This window comes from Limanda limanda, chromosome 14 (genome assembly GCF_963576545.1).
Source record: "Limanda limanda chromosome 14, fLimLim1.1, whole genome shotgun sequence".
NCBI classification, from domain to species: Eukaryota; Metazoa; Chordata; class Actinopteri; order Pleuronectiformes; family Pleuronectidae; genus Limanda; species Limanda limanda.
The window spans coordinates 12,876,277-12,901,995 of NC_083649.1; the positions used below are offsets into that span (position 1 = coordinate 12,876,277).

General features: G+C 40.4%; 2 protein-coding genes across 4 annotated transcripts in view; one reads left to right on the forward strand and one right to left on the reverse strand.

Moving 5' to 3' along the window:
- On the reverse strand, nucleotides 1-8,266 carry sar1b (secretion associated, Ras related GTPase 1B). Of its 2 annotated transcripts, none has more exons than XM_061086099.1 (7): nucleotides 8,095-8,266; nucleotides 5,167-5,242; nucleotides 3,331-3,450; nucleotides 2,981-3,046; nucleotides 2,621-2,724; nucleotides 2,105-2,236; nucleotides 1-1,665 (listed from the first exon to the last, which is right to left on the reverse strand). In XM_061086099.1, the coding sequence occupies exons 2-7, from the start codon at nucleotides 5,222-5,224 to the stop codon at nucleotides 1,549-1,551; spliced, it is 597 nt and encodes a 198-aa protein (XP_060942082.1). In that variant the 5' UTR covers nucleotides 5,225-5,242; nucleotides 8,095-8,266; the 3' UTR covers nucleotides 1-1,548. The 2 variants fall into 2 exon arrangements, with proteins under 2 accessions (XP_060942082.1, XP_060942083.1); XM_061086100.1 differs by lacking the exon at nucleotides 8,095-8,266 and adding an exon at nucleotides 6,248-6,388.
- The window catches only part of sec24a (SEC24 homolog A, COPII coat complex component), a 22,357-nt gene continuing 4,157 nt past the window's right edge, over nucleotides 7,520-25,719 (forward strand). Inside the window, exons 1-17 of one of the 2 annotated variants that reach the window (XM_061086098.1) lie at nucleotides 7,520-7,659; nucleotides 14,451-15,017; nucleotides 17,171-17,395; nucleotides 18,347-18,409; nucleotides 18,804-18,970; nucleotides 19,480-19,667; nucleotides 20,021-20,123; nucleotides 20,622-20,748; nucleotides 21,248-21,357; nucleotides 21,487-21,599; nucleotides 21,885-22,003; nucleotides 22,604-22,659; nucleotides 22,971-23,177; nucleotides 23,703-23,826; nucleotides 24,092-24,250; nucleotides 24,371-24,544; nucleotides 24,646-24,756. In XM_061086098.1, coding sequence (XP_060942081.1) covers nucleotides 14,474-15,017; nucleotides 17,171-17,395; nucleotides 18,347-18,409; nucleotides 18,804-18,970; nucleotides 19,480-19,667; nucleotides 20,021-20,123; nucleotides 20,622-20,748; nucleotides 21,248-21,357; nucleotides 21,487-21,599; nucleotides 21,885-22,003; nucleotides 22,604-22,659; nucleotides 22,971-23,177; nucleotides 23,703-23,826; nucleotides 24,092-24,250; nucleotides 24,371-24,544; nucleotides 24,646-24,756 — 2,590 coding nt within the window. In that variant the 5' untranslated portion in view covers nucleotides 7,520-7,659; nucleotides 14,451-14,473. Of the gene's footprint in view, nucleotides 7,660-9,061; nucleotides 9,461-14,450; nucleotides 15,018-17,170; nucleotides 17,396-18,346; nucleotides 18,410-18,803; nucleotides 18,971-19,479; nucleotides 19,668-20,020; nucleotides 20,124-20,621; nucleotides 20,749-21,247; nucleotides 21,358-21,486; nucleotides 21,600-21,884; nucleotides 22,004-22,603; nucleotides 22,660-22,970; nucleotides 23,178-23,702; nucleotides 23,827-24,091; nucleotides 24,251-24,370; nucleotides 24,545-24,645; nucleotides 24,757-25,719 lie in introns of those variants that run through there. The other variant, XM_061086096.1, reaches the window with a different exon arrangement.

The following is a 25,719-nucleotide window of genomic DNA, read 5'->3' on the forward strand; positions in this document are numbered from 1 at the left end:
TCAATGTTAAAGCCTGTTATTCATTGCAAACATTTATTACATTTTTTGATGCAAACAACAGCAAGTCCCACCCTTGTTGGAACAGCTCATCACTTAGTCATGAGGGAATGAAAGAGACATAGAGACGGGGACAGAAAAAGAATGTATTACGCGCAATTCCATTGTTTCCGTAAAAAAAAACAAAAGAAAAACAAACAAAACATGATAATCAGCTCTCAATGTAAATTTTGGCATCTTCTTCCCTCCCGCTTTACTCTGGAGTAATGGTCATTAAAAATCAAAAGAACAAGGCATGCATAATAGTTTCTGGTAATGCACATAGATCGAAGGATACCACTGATAAATACAAAATCCATGTACGATGTTTGTGTACATTTCATATATACATGGTCCCTTTCTTAGAGGTGTCATAAGCCTAACTACCTGTTCCCACTATGGGATTGTGTCCTTATTTTTCTACCCTTAGTGACTAGAATCACCCTGTAAAAAGGCCTGCGCTGCAAAATACACCAGAATGAACGATTAATGTCGACTACTACTTGGTGTTACAACCATCCCTATATTCCTCCCTTCATCTCTTACTGCATGTTATTATCTATTATTCAAAGGTTTCATTTACTTAAATAGTTGTCTTTGCCTCAACTGACCACTGTGCTATCTACACGATTCAATAAAACCTTGCTGGGGTTATAGCCGGTAATTATTTTTTATTAAAATTCGCCACCCATTGCATTACTACCACCCCATGTGTCTTTATATATTTTAAAAAAGGGAGCCCACAGTTCACCGTTAACTACTGTGCCCACAAGATAGGAGTCTAGAACAAGACGTGTCCAGGTACCCTTAAGAAATGGATCACTGTGATAAATGCACTGGTCCATTTATATAAATGGGTGAAACAGCCACATGTCTATAGGAGGGCTGCGAACGTGGCCACACATTTATTGAAATCATGTAGGGAAAAAAGAATAATAAAGCAAAACACGGTGATTGAAAACAATGTTGAATGATGACAACGATCTTTACTGTTAAAAAAAAAGTGTACTGCGATGTTTACAACTATGTTGCTCTCTGTCACGGCTGCAACTGAGATGAAGAAGGGGGGAGAGGCGCCAGAGGTTTTTGATATTTGTACAGATTTACAGTTATAATGCGTCTATCATCACACTCGACAGATGGCAGGGAGGGAGAGAGAGGGCAGCAAACGACAATATAGAAAAGACTCATCCGTTTAAATTTGAACACCCTTTGCTGTGGAACCAATGCTATGTTACTCTCTTAAAACAGACAGAGAGATGACAATGTGTGTGTGTGTGTCATGTGTGCACATACAGGTATGAATGCTGTAAGTGCGGAACCAAGAGTTCGACCAATAAAAAGTCTATTGGGATCAAGTTGTACTGGTTTCTCTGATGGTGGAGGCATTTCTTTAACCAAACATGGGGCTGAGTATGATGGTACTGGTGGCAACGGTGGGCATCTCGAGTGGTTGATTTTAGCGCCCCCTGATGGTGGTGGTGTCGGTAGGTTTTCGACTGCGCGGCTTCTTTAGTCGATGTACTGTGAGAGCCAGCGGAAGCCCTCGCCGTAGCCCTGCCTCTTCAACACACTGCACATGAACACCTCCAGTGGTCTTGTGTTCAGCTCTTTCATTGGAATGTTGCCCTGAGAGAAAAGAAGGAAAACAAATACATTTCTTGAATATGTGAAATGGCTGATAACTTGTTCGTTGGCTTGATGGAGGGTAAAGACCGAAGCTCCTGCATGAAGAAAGTACACTGTAAGCTGAACTTGATCAGACACTTATTTAGGACTAGAGCGTACGAAATGGACCAGGCAGTTGTAATATATTTCACCTGGACTGTAAGGAATCCGTTTTAAAACCATAACTGAAGTGGAGGTTTATTACATATACTCACTGTGTTAATCTACGATGATATCTTGCTTTACTATTACCTCTTTTACACCAAAACTAAAGGATATCGACAATGTTTATTCCTGCTGAAAAGGCCACTGACTCCTTTACCATTACAAGTAGATGAGTTTAATTTCTAGAATGAGGTCGACTGTAGTGTGCTGACATACGGCTCTTGTGTCTACTCACCTTTCCTGTCGTCTGTCCAAACAATCCAAAGAATTCCCTCAGGCTCTCCTCGCTGACGGCTTCTGATCTGTCAATTTTGTTTCCCAACACCAGAATAGGCACATTTCCGATGGTCTCATCTGTCATTAATGCCTTGGAGGGTAGACAAGGTCAAATTAATATTTGGACAAATATTTTCCCAAAGATACAGATGTTACATGTGAAATTGTGATTGTAAGAACAATATTTAGTATTTTAGAAGTTTTGTGGATAATTTACTTGTATTGTAAAATTGTCTTAAGGAATATGGTTTTGAAGTAAATGCTTTGATAAAAACATTTTGTTCACTATATATGTTTACAGATACAACTGATGAGAAAACCACATACATTTCTAATTATTATAACCAACTAACCCACTGCTATCTCGTATTTCCTGGTACTACCACCATCAGCAAATAATGTTTCACCAGTAATGATCATTTGGAAATTTTCGAAATACATTGCGATGGTGATTAAGCAGATAGGAGGTACTTACAACAAGTTCTGATTTTGATTCAGTCAATCTTTCGCGGTCCGCACAATCCACAAGGAAGACAATGCCATTAATGGCAGGGAGGTAGTTTTTCCACACTCTGCGGGCTGTGTGAACAAATACAAAGAAAACAAACAGAAACATGAGTTCTGTCCTGTCTCCTTCAGTCCTGCATTGTATTTGCCTTTTATTTGCAAGTGTGTTGATAGGAGGAATTATTTTGTAAGCAGTTTTTTTCTCTTCTTGTAACTTTTCACTTAATCTCAATAATGCTAGCCCCCGATCCGATCAGTGGTGATGTAGTGGTATCAGATATTCACTAATACATGTCCTGATAAAAAAAACCTCCCCCTGTTCACACACCTTGTGCGTGGCCTCCCAGGTCAAAGGTGGTGAAGGTCATGCCAGCGATCGTCAGCTCTTCCGAGGCTAGAGGAGAGAAAGTGAACATCAACAAATGTTCTTTAAACATTTTTTTAAATTCCCTGATAAACAACTAACATGTATTACTGTATTAACATGTGTAAAACACAAATTCATATGACAACAAAATGCCCATTCAACAGGACTGTTTGAACAGGTTAATTTAAAACAGATGAAAAGGCTTTGTGAATAATCAGGGGGGTTTATTTCCTTGTACTGATGGCTTTCAATACATAACCGAGTGAAACTGGGTGTGTAATGTGCATGTGTGAGAGAGAGAATCCACTCACTTGGATGTAAAGTTGGCACATGCTGTCCCAATCTGTCATCTTTGAGCATGTGCAGTAGCGTCGTTTTGCCAGCATTGTCCAGGCCAAGAAAGACTAACTTGCCTGATTTCCTGTACAGTCCTGAAAAAAAGGAAGCATCTCTGAATTCAAGCCTTGACACTAGAAATCCTTTAGATGGGCTACATGATAATATTGTCTTACATATTATTGTTTTGAATGAATGTGATCAGTCGGATTTTGATAGTTTGTCATGGTTTGAACAACACTTGTCAACTCCAGGTAAGACTTGTTTATTGTGTAAAATAATAGTGGATATATCTGCACATGAATGCAGATACAAAGAGTCTTTATAGTTTGAAAGTAAACTAACAGTTTTTAGCCCGACTATCAGTTGGTACAGATCAGCACAGGACAGGTGCAGGGTCACTCCTTCCTGAACTTTGCTGAAGAGATTAAAGTGCATTGAGTTTGATTCTCTATGAGTCAGCCTGGATATCCAGTAGATTTGTAAACTTTCTGCGTGAGTCAGCTTGAATTGATGATTACTCATAACAGCTCTATGCAACCTGTCTGACAGGGAGAACAGGAACCACTACGTCACAAGAGCAGCTCCGACAGAAACTAAAGAGGAGCTAGTGAGGACAACATCTGGTGCACAAAAGAATTTCTAATAGATTTAAAATAAACCCCTTTTCTGGAACTTTTTTTTCCTTTAAGTGACAATAACTGAGACACAGAACTGTAAATAGCAAGTGTTGCTTCAACGGGAACCAAACCCGTGAGCCAGCTTGTGTTAGTGCTCCGACAAAGGAGGAAGAGGCCGAATCAAGACTGTGAAGCGTGTGATGGAGCTCCATTGCATTTCTCACCTCGTGGACCACATTAGAAGCTGGTCAGTGTGAATTGTATTGCTGCACAATATTTGGAAAAGATGTGATAACGTAGTTGACTGTTGCGGTAACGATATGCCTTTCGATAAATAACCAAATGCTCAGGAATACAGTGTTAAAGTCTTTCTGCGCACAGCTCGGCTACAGCGCCACCAAGTCCAGGGCAGACACCCGGGGAGCCATGCACATCTCACCTGGGTCTGCTCACAATGATCATTTAGGGTCTTTACATACACGTTTGGACTGTTAAAAGGTTCTGTTTTACAGTTGTTACCAGCTCTGGCCGTAATTTACTGCTCCTCTCTGTGTCTTTATCATTCGCACTGGACGGGGCCTGTCAATGATCTTAAGATCTTTAATTTATTATTATCTAGTTATCCACAGTTCAATCAGTCTTTTGCAATACGTATCGCAAGCATGTTGATATCGTGATGACGGTATATTTAAGATATAATGTTCAGCCCTCTGGATAGGATCCACTTCTTTGATTGTGCAATAACCTGCAGTGTTTTGTCTCACAAGTGGGATTTAGCTGAGAAAGCATCTTTGCTGAAGATGTTTTATTGCGTAACATTTCGTATGTTGCTTTTAAGGCGTGGCATCTGCTGAAGCATCGGGGTGTTTGTTTTTCAGATTTGTGTCTGCAGGCACAAAGTAAACTAACACTTTTAGAGAAACTGCACCTTCCAATCTATTTCCTCCAAAACAGGAAACAGTTGTAGGCCTTGTCGAAGAACAAGGCCTACAACTGTTCACAGTCTTAGCCCTGCGTTGTATTCCTGACAGACCAGTAGCTTTATCAATTAAAGGTCTACATGTGATCACTGAGGACATTCATCAAATTACAACTCCATTCCTAGTTTTACATAAGACATTTAACATTAAATAATGACTTAACAAGCTAAAAATGTTAAAAAAGTTAGTGTGTCTGTTCACCAGTACTCACCTAAAAACTGTAGTACGTTATTGAAACTGCTAGAAATCCAATCAAATATGAATGACATATCCAGAGCTGTTGAATCCTGAAAAATGACAAGTGGGGGAAAAACAGAGGTAAGAAAACAAAGGCTGACACAGCACAAGCAGAACAATACATGGTGGAGAATTACGAGTTTAAGTAAGAGCTGGTACTTCTACCCATTGCTCCTCTTTTTGTAAGCAGGCTTACTGTGACATTATACTGCGTCTGTGTTCTCATGAACAGAGATATTACTAATACTGCACAATGAAATTAGTGTTGGCTCAACACTTGAGAAGATTTGGAAAGTTTCTCTCTTAAGCCCCAGCATGAACAAATATTTAAGCTTAAATCGATTCCACAATGGCACACCTGTAAAATGTGTAAAACACAAGACGGTATGGTCAGGTGAACATCTTAATTTGAAGTCTCATACAGAGGACCACATTTTCAGTAAAAAAAACAAATTGCTGTACGTGTTGGTTTGAAATACTTGTGATAATGAAGAACCATTTGGACGAGAAGACCAAGCATACGTAGCATTTTCTTCCTAATTTTCAGGTTGAATTTTGTTTATTCATTGGCGCATTAAACAAAGACTAAGACTTAATTGTGGCTTAATATCTTACATGCCTTCAGGGAATAAATTACAAATAAATAAACCACAATTAAAAGTATCAGACAACAGGAGACAAATAATTTGATCATTAAGAACCAATCGGCACCTCTCAAAAAAAGTGACAACTCTTTCTATGAATACGAGTCCTGCCATGACTTATCAGACAGCTTTTGACAAGTGGTGATAAGGACAATGACTGGCTCTCTACCGCCAATGATTAGCTTGTTCCTGTAGGAGTCTTTGGACAGGAGGACAGAACATGCAGAGCACTGATCACATCTGACAGCTCCTCAACATGAGTGTTTAACTCAACAAGAGCCATCTGCAAGGGACGTGGAAATAAAGCCAGGTCTTAAGCCTTTCAGGATAAGTAAGTTAGACTGTTTTTCAATCAAAATAAAATGGATCAGAGATAGGATTGCTGTAAGTGTGTGAAATCAGATCCCTCACCTGCTACACCTAACAGAGTGTTAAGGGCTTTTTTTTTGTTCCCTAATCAAGTTTTGTGGAAGTCCAAGAAAATGGGTCAGAAAAAGTTAACAAACTTCTTGTTTTTGTAAGCAGAAGAGACATGAAACCACAATGTTCGATCCGTCGAAGAGATAAACACACACAAATGAATCAAATTTCTTCTTTGACAGCTAAAGACACACCAGAGAAAAGTGGGCATGTCCTGACCTCTATCCCTAGTTACGTAAAGTGCAAACAACTCCAGGACTAAAGTATAAAGTATCCAAAGGTCAAGAACACACAAATACAGCTGAACTACACGTCAGCTGCGGCTGTGCTCCAGTCCCATTGGCAACACTGTGGGCAGGCGTTACGGTCTGATGCTCCCACGTGTAGCGCGATGCAGCTGTGAATCTGAAGACATTTTACAGTAACTGACAACAACCACCGGGAATCACAGGCAAATATGTACAACAAGCAAAACCAACCGCATTAGAGAAAACAGTGTAGTGTCTGGGACAACATCCTAGAATAAACGGAAATAACCCCTGTTTTGAGCAATCAACGGTCCAAATCCAAACATCTCCAGTATTATATCATATCAATATAATTCATCCATCCATTATCTAAACCGCGTTTTCCTTACCGCGAGTCATTGGGAAGCTTGAGCCAAAATATGGCTCTAATGTAAATTGGAAATTTTTCAGGAAAATAATTTTTGACATTTTCGTTGAAATGTTATCAAAATTTGTTGCAGATGACTCTCCCTTCGTATGTCTTACTGAATAATTAACAAATCATTGTTGCTCTGCACTAAAATGACAGTGATAGAAAGGTGAGCCATAAATTTGTGGTTGTCAGGTTAAAATAAGAGTTGAACTTGAACTAGAGTTGAAGCAAACAAACCATCATTATCTGTAAATATATCAGAGATAATGAGCAATGCTGAACTGCACTTGATCAAAATCCACGAAGCCGAGTGTGATGACGACTTGACCTTACTGATAAATCCACCTTAACTAATTCCCCAGTGTCTGAAGAAACGTGTATTTCACTAGAATGACAGTGACATCCTGTTGACATTTTAATGGTATTTATTTAAGCATAATCGCGGCCACTTCGGACTGATGTTGAGCTCATAAATTATAATTAAGTCCTTCCTTGAGGAGAAACTGTCTCTGTTGATTCTCTGGCTCTCGACACTGACTCCACAACAGTCAAGAGCCCTGAAGCAGTTTGAGTGGACTGACACATCAGTCCGGTTCACACAACCACTGTCAACGTAGCAGTGAAGTTAGCCAACTTTTACGCTAGCGGCTAACATTTCATAGATCGTTGATCTCCGCCGGGATTCGCGTCAGGAAAACAAGGGCAAAAGGCCCACATACCGGGAAAATACCAGTGACATAAAAGTGAGTTGTGTTTAATTAAGTGCATTTCGTGTAAAGCCTGGGCGAGGCCGACTAACGGGACGGCTAGCAGGAAGCCACTAGCTACGTGTCACAATCTTAGAGAGGCGACGTTGCATCGAGTGGTTTCTGACTACGTCGGCTAATTAGAAGCTAGCTGGAGAAATGCTCCTCCGTTAAAACAAGAGTCGCGTTGTGATGCGGGCGATATTTGTCTTCCAATTAAAAATACAGATACAGTTTAAAACATAAACCAGTGGCTCGATAGCTAACATCAATCTACAGGCTCTTAGATAATACCCGAGTTAGCCCGCCTGGTGCTAGCAATGCTAACGTAGCATCGTTAGCAGCCGGGCTTGTTCGCTAGCAGAGACGCCAACCGCTCACATTAAGACTTTTTTTCCCGGTTATCAGGAGGAAAGGGTCGCGAACACTTACCCGTTGTTTAGGTGCAGACTAGTTCAATGTGTGTGTTCGCTCCTCGACACATGTAAGTTGGTCTCCCGGTCAGAAAAGGAGGTGCCAGGTCTTCCTCTGCTTTTTCGTGTTTTGTTACTGAGCCACGAAGCTGCAATGGCTGAGCAACTACTCCCCAAACTCTGCCCTGCCGCTTCCGGTGGATGTTTCACACTCACGCCTCCGACCATGCAACTGCCTTACACAGAGGATCTACGGTTCCTATCTTATTATTAATTGTATTTATTTAGTCTTTTATATCACTTTACGCAGTCATCATCAGCTCTGTACCTTTTACAGAGTGGTCCATTGTTGAGCTTAGTTTTAAAGTAAACATATGTAACATAGGGTGTTTCTTTTATATAGGGTTGGGAGAAAAAACTATATTAATAAGAAGAAGAAATTAATAATAGTACAGAATTAATTAATGATAATAATATTGATGATTATAATTAAGAATAAGAATATTAAATAAACAGAAAAGATATGTATATTTATATTCACACATACACATTCATACATATGTGAACCAACACACGCATGCATACATTGTTCTGTAGTGAGTCAAAAACATAACTTTGTATATTAACAATTCCATCCCAACACACCAAATTTATTCTATATTTCTATTATTAAGTTTTTTTATTTCATTGACCAAACAAAATAATTAAAATTCCGGCAAAAAATATCTCCAATCTTGAAAGAAAAGGGGCAGAAAGAGGAATACTCTCATATGATCTGTCCCACAAGATATTAATTAACAAGGCAAATCATTCAATAATATTGACCAATTATATTAATATTAAAATTATATTAGAAAATGGTGGTTGAGCATGAATTCTGCAACTGAAGCCGGCCAATAAATCACCTCCTCCTGTTGCCGGTACGCCTGTAAAGTCAGGAGCACCGGAGGAAATGCCACGTGTACACACTGCGCATGCCCGACAGTTTGTACGCTGATCCTGCTGGGTGATCCCAACTTCCGGCGAAAGAGGAGAAGTGTCTTACACGATTACTGTGACGAGGCCTCACCCGCAGCTCGTCCACCGGGGTTTCGGTTCAGGAGCCATGGCCCTGTGATCGCCAGCGACTTAGCTCGTCAACTTTTTTGTTTTAAATAAAAAGAAAACGGAGTAAACGTCACTGTGAACGCCGCTTTGACTAAACGCCAGAGCCACAGGTTTGAACGTCACCCCCGCGACTGCCAGCTAGTTAGCTAGCTCAAGACGCATCTAGCTCGTTAGCCAACCCAGCACCTCTAAATTAGCTCCCGGTGTCCGTTTCAAGATGTCAACTGCGGGGTTCAACTCTCAGAACGGGACGGGGACGGGGCAGGCCTATGCGAACGGTGAGTGACGTTTTCAATTAAGTAGAATTAAAACGAGGGCGAAGGAGCAAATCGGCGTAACAAGCTAACGGTGCTAGCGGGGGTTGGATCCTTTCCCTGCGGCTACTCGCTAGCTGCTTTGCTCCGTAACTTAAAGTAGCCGAGCAGGAGCGAGCTGTCAGGCGGAGTCACCCTGGGATCGCCTCGGTTAATCTCGACCCGTGTTGCCCTGTTGACTTAAGATGACTAAAATAGTGGTTGCCGTTAAAGTAAGCTAGGTCGAGCTAACTTGCTCACAAACTAGCCACTCGTTACTAGCTTATTTTGGTTTACGGTGGTTGTCACTACTAACATGTTGACGAACCAAACGGTAATCAGGCATCAGGTGGTAAACGCTAACATAAAGTTGATTATCAGACAGTAAGCATTTGTTAACATTTCTTGTGTCAAGCTCAGCGGCTAGCCTGTCGTTTCCTGTCGCATTTAAACTTACGAGCTTTGACTTTTGTCTCCTCAGGAAAATGTGTTGTGTCGTTTCATCGCCCTTCACTAATCGCTATTGTGTGATTATAAGGCCTCTCGTGGTTGTGCAATAAGGATTTTCTAGTAGGTTAAAACAGCTGGTGTTCGTTTGACTGTACATGTGGCATATTGGGGATGATCCAGATAAGTTGCTGCAGATTTGTCTCTACCATCCTCCAATACCAAAATATCCAACTTGGACAATACTGCAACATGTCTATCTGGTTGCCATGACCACAATCTGTGGCATCTATGACACAAGTGTACAGAGTCTGTTATTTTGTCACATGAAGCAACTGCAGCTCACGTTCATTGTGCATCCCTTGTTCTTCTCAAGCTGTAGATAAACGTGAGTGTCATTTTCCAGCGGTTCACTACATCGTCCCTTATCTTTGTCTTATCCACTTTGATTGAGATGTCACTAAGTGACGCTAACCCACCTCTGATCAATCACTCACCAAGGTGTCTGTCTGACAAACTGAACTAATCATAAATACATGCAATTAAATGTCATTGGTGAGTTTGTTTTTTTAGCCCTTTATCTTGTTTTAGTGATAAAGCAACACGGAAAAGAAGACCCGTGGAAGATGCTGTGAACGGACAGACATCCGGGAGATGTACAGATAAACTACAGTGGGAAAGATTAACTTGACAGCTAGTTAGTTGTTGTCGCAGACAATTGGACAAAGGGAGAGAGAAATAGAGATAATGAAACAGAAGAGAAAAAAACATGCAGCTATATTTGCAGGTAAATGAACACATCAAATTAAGCAGTCATGAGAAAGTCATCAGCAAGTTTCATAGACTGAACGCAACTGTAGTTAAACTCGTTACTATAAGCCCGCTAATCCTCACACTTAGTGTAGGCTCTTCATTGACTTACATTTTATGCCATATTCTTCCAAAGCCTACAATAGTATAGGCTTCCTCAGATGACTTAAGTATATACTGTCAATAGTAAAGATGTCAGTCTGCCCTCTCCAAACTCTATATCAGTTGGAGTTTATGTTCTACTGACAGACATTAAACAAATGCTCACTGATTGATCTTTTTCTCTTTTAATTACAACTTTAATCGTGACTTACCTTGTGCAGGGCATAAAATTGCATGCCTGAATGGGCTGATCCCATATCTGTTCTTTTCTGACCGGATGGGATCTGTAAAATGAATGACAAGGAGCTTTAGTTCTTAAAATTCCCTTGCTCACAGGGAGGACAAAGATTTACATGGGATTATGTGTCTTCATCCATCTTTGCTCACTGAGAAGAGTTGTTTTCTAATCCCCTTTCACTCCACTGATTTAGCTTTGTTTCCATTTATGTACAGTGGGATTGCACAATATGCCGATAACTGATCATTACATGCCTCACATGGCTGATCCTGATAATAATTTCATGTTTCTTAAAAAGAAGTTCATAGAGTGTAGTTTATGTACACCTGAGGGTACAGTTGCAAAATATAGTACGAAAATATGGATGAAATAATATTCCATTGTTAACACAACAAAAACACACAGTTTTTTAGTGAAGTACATCAGGAAACTGCAAACAACAAGGTGGAGGACAATTTCAAAGGAGGACAAAGTCATAGGATTCAAAAGAATTAAATTACATAAAATATTTTGACCTCTCAAATAAGGCACGTCAATGTATTAAAAAAAGTAATTCAGATTAAATAATCTGCATTCAAAAATAATGGCTATTATATAACTGAAAGCCTAATAAAAACGGACAAAAGCACATGGAATATTATGCTCAATAAAAAAAGGTTGAAGTTAAGCTTATGTACGTGAGAGTAAGGACGGTTTCTATATACTTTGGCCTTCAAGTAACAACAATCATATAAAATGTTTTGCATTCAAATTCGAAATAAATGAAATGCACTGACAATATCTCTGAACAATAATGTCAACTAGAAAATTCCTCACTGGAAATTGAATGTGTGCAGCTTGCTTCCTGCCGGGTCCAGAGACTGCTTCAGTTTGAGAGAGACAGACACAGCTGGTTTGAGAGACAGAGAGAGAGATGCTGAGCAGGTCTACTGGCCCGCTTGAAAAAGGTGAAATCTTTCACCGTTGTAACATCAAAGATTCCTATGATCTATGATCAATGACTCGTTCCTTTGATGAATGAATGAGTCACATCTCTTTTTATGGCAAAACACTGCTGAGAACAAAGCCATGTTGTTAGTGGAACGTGAAGATCACTGTACAAAGTAAACCTCCAGAGGGGACTTGTTTTTATATGTTAAAAAAATCTATTATTTATTAGCGATACTTTTTTCTTATCTTCAACCTTTTTTTATTGAGCATAATATTCCATGTGCTTCAGCCCATTCAGGCATGCAATATTATGCCCTGCGCAAGGTAAGTCACGAGTCTTCTTGATGCTCCCATTGACTCCCATTTAAATTGGTGGCAGTTGCCACACTGTCTGAGAGCAACTAAAGCTGTTTGTTATTTATTCAATGAGATTTACTGTTTTATGAAAGTTTATCAGATAGTTTTTTTTAGCTCTCGGGGGCGGGGGGGATTAGACTCAAAATAAATTTAGAAAAGCTCCACATCTATCTGATCCATATGTACTATCTGGGTCGATGGACAGGTAAAAGATCAAAGACCCTATTCCCAGTGTGACTGATACTGTGATTAACCAAACCTTGCCTTAAGGCCTGATTTGCATATCTGCAGAAAAAGACCAGATATTAATCAGATAAATATATGCACATTAGGCTACATAAATATACGTACAAAAATACCGTAATGTACATATGGTTAATCAGTGAAGTGTTTCAGTGCAAAGTAATAATGAACATGTTATAGCCTAGAGTAATATCACTTAATTTTAAAATGCAGTTCAAGAAACATAATTACTAAGTAATATGAGGACACAATACTTAAGAGAAAAAAGAACATCTTTACCTTGTTCTCCTTGATCTTTAGGGAAACCTAGTGTGGGTCGCCCAAGCGCTCCTCTACGTTATGTGCCTATTGACTAGTCAACTTCTTGTTCAATGGAGATGGGATTTGTTTGGCTTTCAAATTTTTTTTATTAAAGTTCAACTATAACACTAAAACATTTTTTTCAGATGGAAACCAATATATCTGAATATTTAGTAGAGAAAATATTAGTTTGGGAAAAAGAATATAACGGATGTGAAGGAATGACACCATAACTGTACGCAGCGTCTCAACCATCATGCACTGGAACATTAACATTTAAATCTTTTTTATTTTTGCTGTTGGCGAGATCTTATTCCATAGTTTTGGTATTTGCATGCGGCATTTGAGATATGAGGCGGTTGAGATTCGCCTAAAACGCCTGTCTGAGGAATACCCAACGTAAATTGAAAGCTGTTCTTGAACCATTTGGAGTACATCTATGGTCTTGGTCTCTTTTGAAAGGTAACATTCTGAACTTTCCCCCCCAACAGTCAGAATCACTCTAATTGCTACTCGCATTGAGTAATAGCAGTTGGAACACAGTGAAGTAGAAGGTTTTTATTTCCGCCTGAATCTTTTTGGTAAACAGGTGCCTGCAGGTGACTCTAACTGGGACTTATGAGCTGAAAAACAGAATGGGACCCTAGCATGAAGCCTTGACTAGCCCAAGTTCAAATAACAATACCACAGAAAATGAATATTTTACAGATGTTTTCCTAAGAGCATGTCCAGGCGTTTTCCAAAAACACCATTTGGAGACTCCAAAGGACCCTTGGTAACCATGGTCAAATACCTAGGCTAAAAAGGCTACTTTTACACTCAAAATCATACTTTTATATAAAGGAGACAAAACCGGTCATATGGTTTAAGATTTATTCAAATAGATATCTTTCATGTTTTTGGCAACATGCCAGCCATTGTAGGGTTAAATCATCTGCAAAATGTATTCTGCTACTCTTTATTTGTTGTGCTGTTGTGTTCAGCATAGTAAGGCCCGACTTGGTTCAAAGCCCCTCACTCTCTGTAATTGAGGGCGGATCATGTTGAATTAAGTCCAAGTAAAGAGATTAGACCCTGAGCTGTCAGTTCATTGGTCATTTAGTGAATCTCAGGGCTTTTCACTCAGTGTCGTCACTACGTTTCTGTGCCATCTGTTTTCCATATATCCATTTGAACATATTTAAACCCAAGGATTTGCTTTAATTAAAAGTTGCTTATTTGGCTTTCAAACAAAACTTTTTTCAGACAAGGAATCTGTAACACTGTTCATCTGTCTGGAAGGCTAATGGCTTGACTTTGAGCCTTACAGAAATGGCCCTGCTCAGGCATGAGAAGAGCGTAACCTATCAAAATGCAACCCTTGTGCACTTTTTGGCATCTGGTAAATAAGGTTGAGTCCAACAGCTTTTTTTCCTCAACACAGTGACATTACTGCTAGTGAATGGCTTGAAGGAAAGACAAATGTTCAAAGCTGACGTGTAAAGTAACCCTAATAGTTTTAAGAACTAGAAAATAATTTCCCTATATTTTTCTTTTGTTTGTCTTCAGGTCCATCACAGAATCCAGTTGCCATGCAGCAGCTCCCAGGGGTCAGCTATGGTATGAACCACCAACCAATCTACAATCCAATGCAGTCCAAAGCTCCCGCACCCCCTGGCCCTGGACTTTACCCCTCTGGGGCATATCAGCCTACTCCCCCAGTCAACTCCTACCAGCCTGGCCAGCCGCCCACTTCCTACCCAGCTCCCCTAGGCCAGCCATTGTTGACCAGGCCTCTAATGGGTGTTCCTCCATCACATACCCCTCCTCAGTCTGCCAGCCCTGGTCCCAGGCCATCCCTTGCACGGGCCACACCGCCCCCTCCCGCAGTATCCTCTAGTAGCTACTATCAAACCCCCCAGCAGCTGCAGCCCATGGCTCCATCATGGCAGTACAACACTGGTCCCCCACCAATGGGGCCACCCACTTCCACAAGCACGCCTCCCCGAGGCCCTGTGGCAAATCATGTGAACCCATCTTCAAGTTCAACAGTACCACCTTCACCACTGTCATCAGCAGCATACAGCTCAGGCCCCGGGATGCCCCCTACCAGCCTGCAGGGATACAACCAGCCAGGTAGGAGCACCAAAGCACCACTGAAAGCCAAACATGTTACACTAGCTGTAAATGCACAATTCAATTTTATTTTCACCTGAGGAATGAAATAATGACGTGGAGATGTGTCAACACTTCACAGTTGTAGTAAATGAGAAGCTAATGGTGCAGGCACTCCCTAGGTCAAATCAATAAAAAGATAAATCATCCTTCACACCAGTGAACTTTAGCCTATTAATCTTGATGCGCCTTAACTCTTAATCACTTCATTTTAATGCATAGACTAAAGATAGATGACATATTTCCAAATATCCACCCTGACCCATTCCGATTAATTTATTACAGTGTATACGTGTCTTGTCTTCTTTAAGGGACATGCTGCAGATATTCATATCTAGAATGCTGATGTGTTGGAGCTGGACATTGCCCTCTGCTCTGCCACTCCACGTGTTGGCTGGCTTCTGTCGCTGTCTCCCTCCACGAACTCTTATGACACTAAACATGTACAAAGTTCAAATCAGAATTTTATTGTTTCCAGAGTGCTTTAAAGTAGTAGTATGATACAGCTTTTTATGAATGAAACAAATCTCAATTTCAATTTTCTGGTTGTATTGCTGTGAAGTAATTGTTTCAACTAATGAAATTAACAAAATGTTCAAGACTATATTTTAGGAAATTAAAGCATCGTGATAGATGTATGTTTAATTTAAGAGTTTAAAAGTTAGGTTCCCCTGAGAAGTAGTTTGCTCTTAGTGTCAGGGCAAAAGACAGGTTGTAGTCAACGTTGTTTTCTCTGAAGGATCTGGCTCTGCCCAGTGATATGAGCCTGAAAGAAGTTGGTTGTGTAATCTGTTACTACAGCGTCCTGAATGATTTGTCATAGCATTTTGTAAGTAACCTTGATTTTTTTTTTTTTCGTGTGTGTGAAAACTATCTTGAGAGCATTACTTCCCCAATAGAAGCAGGGGTCACATGACTGCCTCAGTCTGTGTGCTAGCAGCATATCTCATGATCAGATTTCCTTGAAAATGCTTGCTCATATTCACACACCCCCCACACCATCAATAAGAGTCTACTTGAGTTTGATGACCTTTGCACCAGAGGAACCATCATGACACATCCACCCAGTACAGTGGTAACAGTGAGATTGGAGGCTGACAGCATAATTTATTTGGTCTTTGACTCTTTGTGGAGACGTTTACTCTGTTAAGTACTCCTCTATATCTATATATCTATATCTATATCTTACTCTTAAGTGTTCTGCTGAAAGAGTGATAATGTAGTTCCATATGGTTTAGCCATATGTATTAACAGTGTCAAAGAAATCCTGCATTAAAATGACTTAGAATAGAGCCCAACAATAAGGATTTTTAGAGGTATATAGGGTAAAAATATCTGACGCTGATATACCTGCCAAGATGTATAAAAACTGGCACAATGATCATTAAGATGTCTTTATCAAACCCTTATGACAAATGTAACCTCATTTGTTTGTGTAACATTTCAACACAAATGCACATCTTTCTGCATTGTTTATTCTGGGAAATGTTATAAACCAGCAGATTTCGCTAAACATAAACGCTCTTTAAAAGGCTCATATAGGCTGATATAACAATCAGGCTCTATTTCAGAATGAATGTCAAATGTCCTGAGCCTAAAGTAAAGTAATTTTGGTAAGCACATGCTTCATCTCAGTCTAATCTTAATTCTCTAATTGAATTAAATACATTATTGGTGTTCCCTATCATTGTAGATGTTAGTCTAGAGAGCACATTTTTTGTTGTGTTTGGCAGTTACCATTTTTTGTCACTGCTCTAAGAAAGATCACCCTGTGCATTTTAATACACCATGCCTGCAGGCTTCCCTGTAGAGTGAACATGCTTCTGTCCAGATTCCTTTGAACTGACTGGCTTGTAGATATTGACGTGGCTGTCCCTGTTCTCACATTAGTTGGCTATGGGTCAGCAGTGCCATCAGCTGTTGTCACCTCCAGTCAAAGCTTCTAATGTTTCAACAACACCTTGATGCTTGATATCTGTCTTTCACATGATATGTGGCAACATTTTATACACTGGATAAGAAATATGTTAATCACAAAGAGGAATCATTTAATGTCTCCTATATTAAAGACATGTTTATAAATTGTTAAGCCCTAATAAGGTCTTTCTCATCAGGCATTGCTCCTCCACAAATGAATCCCATGGCTTCCCACACATACCATCCAAGCAGGCCTGCCTATGGGCCCCCAACTTCAGGACAACCAATTTCAGGACCCCCACCCACAGGGCCACCACCTACAGGACTCCCACCTACAGGCCCACCACCCTCCATGAAACCGACACCACTTCCCACTGGACCCCCAGTGGCCAATGTCACACCTCATCCACCCAGATCTGATGGTAAATTCTTTCTTTATTCTTGATGCATTTAATTTAGCTTTGTCTTCATATACCAGTTTGTATACTTTGTGCATTTATTGACATTCTTTGTAGCTTTGTAGCTTTGTTGCAGGTCAAACTCAGTCCAAACTTTTTCTCTCCTAATTTAGGAAATAATTGTTATATGCAATGTTAATAAGATGACAAACATACTGTGTCTGTGGTGATTATAAAGTGAGAGCCTTGCTTGCGCTGATCATGAAATTATGACCTTGGGCCAGGAGCTCGTCATTTTTACAAGCCCGCAATTTTTTCTGATCACTTTCCATTGTTTCCCTCCCTCCCCTCCCTCCTCTACATGCCAGCTCAGTGCGGGGCGACTTTAAACAGCACTCAGTCCCCCACTGAGCCCGACTGCCAGCAGGGGGATATTGAATGTCCAGGTGTGGCCAAATCTGTCTGTAGATGTTAGATGCTGTGTCGGTGCCATGGTGCCCATTCCTTCCTCTCCGTCCTGTTGTCGTATTGTACCCAAGGATGCACTTATTCTTTATATTAAATTCCCTTAAAGCAGGTATGAAGCTCTGCAGAATCAGATGATAGTAAATTCCAGTATATTTTTTTAAAGAACAAAGCAGAAAATAATGAGTTAATTTATATTATGTTTTTTGATCTCTAAAACTTAGAGTTATGTGAGTGGTGTTGGGGCCACTTCATCCCAGTAACAGTGCATCCTTGGACACATGCAGTTCTTGTTCGTAGTTTATTTGTCTTTCCTTCATCCACTCTTACCCTATTTCCTAGAAGATCCAAAGTACAGTACCATCAAACACAACACATCAGTTCCCATCATCAGTGTGTCACCTCGTATCTTGCACCGTAGTTCCTTCTATTTCACATCTAGCCCCTGTCGTAGGCACATGGGGGAAAAAATCAATTATTCATACTGCATCTGTGTTTTCTTTGAAACAGGAGCTGTGGCCGGCAATGGTCCCCAATCATCAAACAGCTATAATCATGTCGACAACCAAATGGGTAAGGACATTTTCTGTCACACACACACACACTAAATTTCTGTGTTCACAAAGTGAAGTTTCGTATGTAGTTGATGGGAAAATGGTCCTTTTGTTTCACATCAGATTTTGTAGGATTTCTTTATTTTATTTCAGAATCTGTTTCATCTAATCTCCTCGGTATTATTATTAAATGACCCGTTGTGCTGAATTTTATGTAAACAAAATTGCAGTGACATACTATCATAGGTTTATACCAGAGCCACATCAGTATGAATTATTTTCATAGAATTTAAAGATGCTACACTTTTTCAGAATCAGAATCTGAATGTATTTATTGCCAAGTAGGTAATCAGCAGAAATCCCTGCTATTTAATAGGCTAAATTTCTCATATTAATGGAACTTTCTTCCACAGCTGGTCCTCCCCAGCACGGACCACCTGGTCGGCACTTGGGCCACTACCCCTCCCTCCCCCCTGGGTACCAGAACACACCGGCTCCACAAAACTCCCCCTCCGCTATGCACCCTGCGATCCAAAGTGCCACACAGCCTTACACTCAATCATCTCAGCCATACCAGCAGGTGAGAAGGAAGCCACAGCCTGGGACTACTTGGTACTGTTAGAGCATTTAGCATGAACTGCTCTCTTATGCATTTGCTTTTCATCTTGTACACTTGCAAAACCCTCACATATATGTAGACTATGGAAGCATTAAGTTGTCATTGAGACACAGCTGCATTTGTATGTATATGAAGAGTATTTAAACTCATGGGAGCAAAGTTAACTTGATGAGGAGCAGTGCATTCTACAGTATAAAGTACATATAGTTCAGTTTGTTTTATATATGCGATGCACTTATTGTTGTTCAATGGACAAAAAACCCAAACAAACTTTTTACCACCAAATAATACTTTTAACCATTGATTTCCGGATATATTTGACTTATTTCAAATCCTTAACACTTTAAGTGGTCGCACTAGGAAGCTGGTTTATCAGCAGAGATCTACAGTAGGCCTCCAATGCTCAGTGGCTTGGCAGTTATATGTTTACAGTAAATAAATGGACTGAGAGTTGTTTCCCCCTCTCCCAGCCACCTCGTGGCCCAGGGCCAGCCCAACTGAGCCCGTCCATGGCGGCCATGAGCCTCCAGTCCAGTACCCCAGAGGCACTAAGAGTGGTCAACCTGCTGCAGGAGAGGAACTTGCTGCCACCAAGCCCGACCCCTCCCCCGACCCCCTGTCTGCCCCAGGACCTGCAGAAAATTAACTGCAACCCAGAGTAAGTCACGATGGACTAACGGCAACAGTATGGGTCTATCTGAAACACCTTTATTTGATGATGTTGTTATTATTTAAATTGCTATTACTGTGATGTTTAGTATTTACAGTTTATTTTGTCATAACCATGAATTAGCCCATGGTGACTTTGTTCGGAGACAAAATTTTAAAACATCGCATTGGGAAATATTCAGTCTATTATTGGATATAGACTGAATGATGTTCAAATACATGTTCATCCATTAACTAAACCCAGTCACATCCACATACCATGCTGGAACCTGGGAATCATCAGAGACAACATGTCTCTTTATGCTCGTCAAGTGCATTGACCCTCTGTCTTTGTGTTTCCAGGGTTTTCCGTTCTACGCTGACCAGCATCCCTCAGACACAGTCGTTGCTCAATAAAGCTAAGATGCCGCTGGGCCTGCTGCTCCACCCCTTCAAAGACCTCACGGTAAGACATTAGTTCAATGCACACACATCAGTTAGTACGTGGAAATCAACTTAGATTACCACGTTAATGTCAATTCTTTATAATAACCCTATTGACTAGATGTCATGTTGATGTGAATTAATATGTGAAGTAGATTGTACCAGGAGTTATCATTAGTATGTTATCCTCAAGAGAACTTGCTGAATAAGTTTAAATATCATCTACAACCTCATCAATTATGTTTCAGATATTTAAATTCAATGACTACATCTGACTTTTATTGATTCAAACATTAACATTTCTCTCAATAGTTCAGTTTTACGAGAGGGTCAGACTAAATAGCCTTCGGGCAAAATTTGTCAGTATGAGTGTGTCTGTCTTTAATTGAAAACAGACCACAGTAATGTTGCAAAACATTAACAAGAAAGTCATTTTTGAATTTCCAATTCCTGTGAACTGCAAAAAAAAAAAAGCTTCTCACACAGAGGTTGGTTTTGTTTTGTAATTTTATTGTTGCAGCAACTTCCTGTGGTGACTTCAAGCACCATCGTCAGATGTCGGTCCTGCAGAACCTACATTAACCCGTTTGTCACCTTCCTTGACCAGAGGAGGTGGATGTGCAATCTGTGCAATCGGGTCAATGATGGTAAGAGGAGGAGAGGGTTGATGTGTTTGGTGTAACATAAAAAATGCATTTTTCTAGGTGGAGTGGAAGCTGCAAAATTTGATACATAGAACTGTTCACTTTTAGATAAATTAAAGTCAATTTTACATAATCTAAACAATTTTGAAGTCAACGATCATTATTTTTAAACACACCCTTGTTAATATAACTTGCATAATACCTGGGTATTATGCATTTTCCCCTTAGGTGTGTGAAGCTTGTTATTTTCTGATTTTGCACTTGTTATACAGCTCTCTGGGCCAGGTCTCCCTTTAATTGTAAAACGTTTTGCATGGTCTGATTAAAGAAAAAGACATCTACTTTTTTATATGACTATTTCCTATTATGATTGTAGAATAATACAGTGGCTAAAGCGATTTAAAATGGATACAATTATTTAAAAATGATGCATTCTGTTACGCAAAAGGTGCGCAGTACAATATCTAACACTGAAATCTTGTGTTTGTGTGTCTCACTTTAGTTCCAGAAGAGTTTATGTACAACCCAGTCAGCAGATCGTATGGAGAACCACACAAAAGACCTGAGGTCCAGAACGCCACTATTGAGTTCATTGCTCCTTCAGAGTATATGGTGAGTATTTAGCTGGCTCATATTCTTCTACACATTGTCTTGACATCTAAATGTGTGGGATTGACAGTGTTTTTGTTGTTGCTATTTCCCCCTCATGTTATGTAACCTGTTTGACCTGATTTTGTCCAGCTGAGGCCACCGCAGCCGGCTGTTTACCTCTTTGTTCTGGACGTATCCCACAATGCAGTGGAGACAGGCTACCTGAATGTGTTCTGTCAGTTGCTGCTGGAAAACATCAACACGTATGTATAATATTGAATTTCCAATTTTATATAAACCAGTGTATTCAAGGTTGTTCATGAAAACAATTATGAATGTATTCCTTTATCCTCTCAGCAGTGGGATGGCATGTAATTTCTACCAGAAACTGGAGAAACTGTTTTTTAATTATTGCCATAAAGAAAAGCAATATAACACAGCAGAAGCAGGATGACGTCTCACTGCAACATTTATGTGAGGCTTTAAAATTAAGATGAAGGTAGTTAAAGTGTTAGATTTTTCTAAGGGTGTGTGTTTATGTGGCCCAGGCTTCCTGGAGACTCGCGGACGAAGGTAGGCTTCATCACCTTCGACAGCACCATCCACTTCTACAATCTTCAGGAGGGACTTTCTCAGCCTCAGATGCTCATCGTGTCTGACATCGAAGGTGAGACACAGCCAACTGCAGAATTGGACAATAACAATATACATGTTAATTATAAAGAAATCACAGGCTGCCTGATTCAATTTTATTTGTATAGCGCCGTATCCCGATGGGAAGAGAGGGGAGGTGGGTGGAAAAGAGGGGATAGAAGACAGAGAGATGGGGGGGAGGGAGTAAAGAAAGACCAGAACATTTGTCTTACCATCATGATTCAGCTCTGACAGACTAATTGCTATAATGAATGAGTAGTAATATAAATAAATGGGGGTTGGGGTGCAGAGAAAGGCAGTGAGAGAAGTGCTCAGTGCATGATGGGACTGCCTATTGCAGCATAACTAAGGGATGGTTCAGGGCTTGATGTAATGTGATGTCAGCTCTTATCAGAGAACTGTTGCCTTCAGCATTTGGCGACAGTTTTGAGAAAAGTGATCAAGATTTCTAAACTTCGTATGAAACCCAAAAGATATCAAGAAAAGTCCTCAACGTGAATTCTCACTTTTCGTTATTACTTGACTTTTCAAAACGAGTCTCATGACTACAGTAACAGAAGTATTTTGATGTATATTATTTTTGTTTAAACAATTACTTTTTGTCTTTTTGCAGAAATCTTTTTACCAACACCAGACAGCCTTCTCGTAAACCTCAATGAATGCAAAGAAGTAAGAATCTTCCCCTTGATTAAAGTTGTTGTGAAAATGTTATATTCAACATTCCAATATTTCTTATAATATTGTAAGCAAAAATGTAACCATGTGTTTTATTCTCTTTACACTGTGTATTAATATCGCTAATAACTACTGTTTATTTAAGACGGTCCTTTATTTATAATCACGGATCCTGCTAAATGAGACAGACTTTAAATATCTTTGATCTGGGTTCTTGACTACCATGCAGATGATGAAAAGATGACAAACAATGTTTTTTTCCTTCAGGGTTCAATAATTGGCAATAAAAATGCTTTGTTTTTCAGCTTGTGCAGGATCTGCTGAGGAGTCTGCCAAATTTATTTCAAAAGACTATGGAGACTCAATCTGCCCTAGGATCAGCTCTGCAGGCAGCCTTCAAGCTGCTGTCGCCCACTGGAGGGCGTATGTCTGTCTTTCAGACACAACTGCCAAACCTGGGTGTGGGGGCGCTGCAGTCCAGAGAGGACCCCAACCAGCGAGCGTCTGCCAAGGTAGGAGCTCTAAAGATGACCTTTCTCCAGGACATACAGGACGAGTGGGTTGGAGTCAGTATGATAAAATAACTGCACAGCTGCTTATGTATTGATTTATTTAAAACTCCCAATGTCACATCATGTTGACCACGCTCATTCAAGTGCTATTTTTTGAACATCTATGTTTATTCAGGCAAAAATGATGATGCAATGCCCCCATATTGACATGTATAAAAAGAAAAAAAACCTCTTAAACCTGTTTCTCTTAAAACCGTGTTTTGCCTGCTAGTGTCATACTTTCATGACATTTCGAGCCAGACCCCTCACTGCACCGGAAAACATTGACAAACAAGGTACAATTCATGAGTTAGTTTCATGAAAATGGTCTTTTCCAGTACATTGTCAAGGATCCTTTTTAAAGTTATAGATTATAAGCAAGGACTGAGATTCAGAGAGGAATGTTAAAGCCAAAGAACCAGAGTTGTGGAAACGCGTTGTATCAAAAAAAATTGTGATCATGACCCAGCTATGTTTTTCTTTCAGGACATTCAGCATCTATCTCCAGCGACAGACTTCTACAAGAAGCTTGCTCTGGACTGCTCTGGCCAGCAGGTGGCTGTTGACCTGTTCCTGCTCAGTTCTCAGTACTGTGATCTGGCTTCACTTGGTGAGTCCTGCACTGAATGAATGGGAAATGGAGGAAAGAACAAAAGAGCATTTATTGTATTATTGATGTTTGTTCACATGTTTAGGACTCAATCTATGCAATTGAAAAGTTTGATATCTATTTACCATCTGGTTATTTACTGGTTGTACACAAACAACAGGGATAAATACATTTACATGAGGAGAGAGAGGGAACATTGATTGATATAAAAGTGGACAGTCAAACTTATCTTCACATCATCTCTTGTGTGCCTTTTTTCTTTCAGGCTGTATTTCGAGATACTCAGCAGGGAGCGTCTACTATTACCCTTCATACCACCACCAGCACAGCCCTGCTCAGGTGGAGCGCTTCCAGAAGGATCTGAAGAGATACTTAACCAGGAAGATCGGCTTTGAGGCCGTCATGAGGATACGCTGCACTAAAGGTCCGTCATCACAAGAGCTGGAGTTTGGTCGAACATTAGAAAATAGAAAGAAAAAGAAGATCAGCGTTCATCATCCTGATTTTATCATGGTTTGATTGATTTCCTCTCTGTCGTCTGCAGGTCTGTCCATCCACACGTTCCACGGAAACTTCTTTGTGCGCTCGACAGATCTGTTGTCCCTCCCTAACGTGAACCCGGACGCTGGCTTTGCTGTTCAAATGTCTATCGAGGAAAATCTGGCCGACGTGCAGTCTGTCTCTTTCCAGGCCGCCCTGCTTTACACCTCCAGCAAAGGTACACACACACATACTCACACAAACAGCTAATGTTTCAATTAAATAAAAAAAAACCTATGAATCTGTGTCTTCTATTGAAATATGTATTTTGTTTTAAAGGAGAAAGGAGGATCCGTGTCCACACCTTGTGTCTCCCTGTGGTCAACTCTCTGTCAGATATCTTTTCTGGGGCAGATGTTGAGGCCATTACTGGGCTGCTGGCTTGCATGGGTATGTACCACATTATGTTACACGGTCAAGGGAACAGCTCAGATGAGACTATTTAAGAATTTAAAACATCTTAATTAAGTTTACCTATGAATCAGACTTTGAGCAACACGTTTTAATTCTGTGTTTATTAATTCACTATAGCATCAGATAATTAGTCTACTCAAATTGGGTACAGCTGCAGTAGCCCCTCAATTTGGGCAAAGTATAATCCCAGCTCGTATATCTCAACGCATGCTTTAATTTATTCCTTATTAATTAGTTTATAAGATAGTCTGTTTATGTTGTATTCTATTGGTATTCCTGTCTTCTTGTGAGTACATCATGGATGTGTGTTAACAACATGGATAAGATTGATTTTGTGTAAGGCATCAAATTGTTACAGTACATATTCAGGGGTTTGCAGGATTTTCTTCCACTTCTCTTTTTTTAGCACTGACAGATGGACATGAGTAGCGACAGCTGTGGTTGCCTAGCAACCACTGACTACTAGGCCCATCTCACAATCACTTTCAGAACAGGAGCTCACACTTAAGGCCGGCGCATGCTTCTGCGTTTTCACGGGAACGGAGACGCAAGAGCCCTTCCGGGCCCCTCACGGCCCTTCCTACGTCCTTACATGCGTCGGCCAATTTTTCTAACTAGACGGCAAAGCCCCGCAAGCGTCACCCGGCCGCGAGGGCTGTGAGTGGTCTGCTGACTACATCATTTCCGGAGTCGCATTTCCGGTTCATGCCCGGAAACCACGGAAGATTTAGAAGAACGAATATGGACCAGATAGAAGAGCACTTGGCAGAAGAGATCCGACACTATGTCCACTAGTATAACCCGTCACTAACCGGCGGATTTTTCCGCCAGAAAAAGGCTCTGCGGAGCCGCCGTGGCGATGTAAATAAATTGCTCTTCTTCGTGCAACACACGAAGAAGAGCCGACTTCGACAAAAAACATTACTGCGCCTAGTGTTC

Bases quoted from the DNA above. Each gene is read 5' to 3' on its own strand.
- sar1b (XM_061086099.1), bottom strand. From the start codon at position 5,224: ATGTCATTCATATTTGATTGGATTTCTAGCAGTTTCAATAACGTACTA. The intron at 2,237-2,620 runs GTAAGTACCTCC...CTACCCTCCAAG, and splicing joins AATCAAAATCAGAACTTGTT to GCATTAATGACAGATGAGAC. The intron at 1,666-2,104 runs GTGAGTAGACAC...CTTTTCTCTCAG, and splicing joins TTGGACAGACGACAGGAAAG to GGCAACATTCCAATGAAAGA.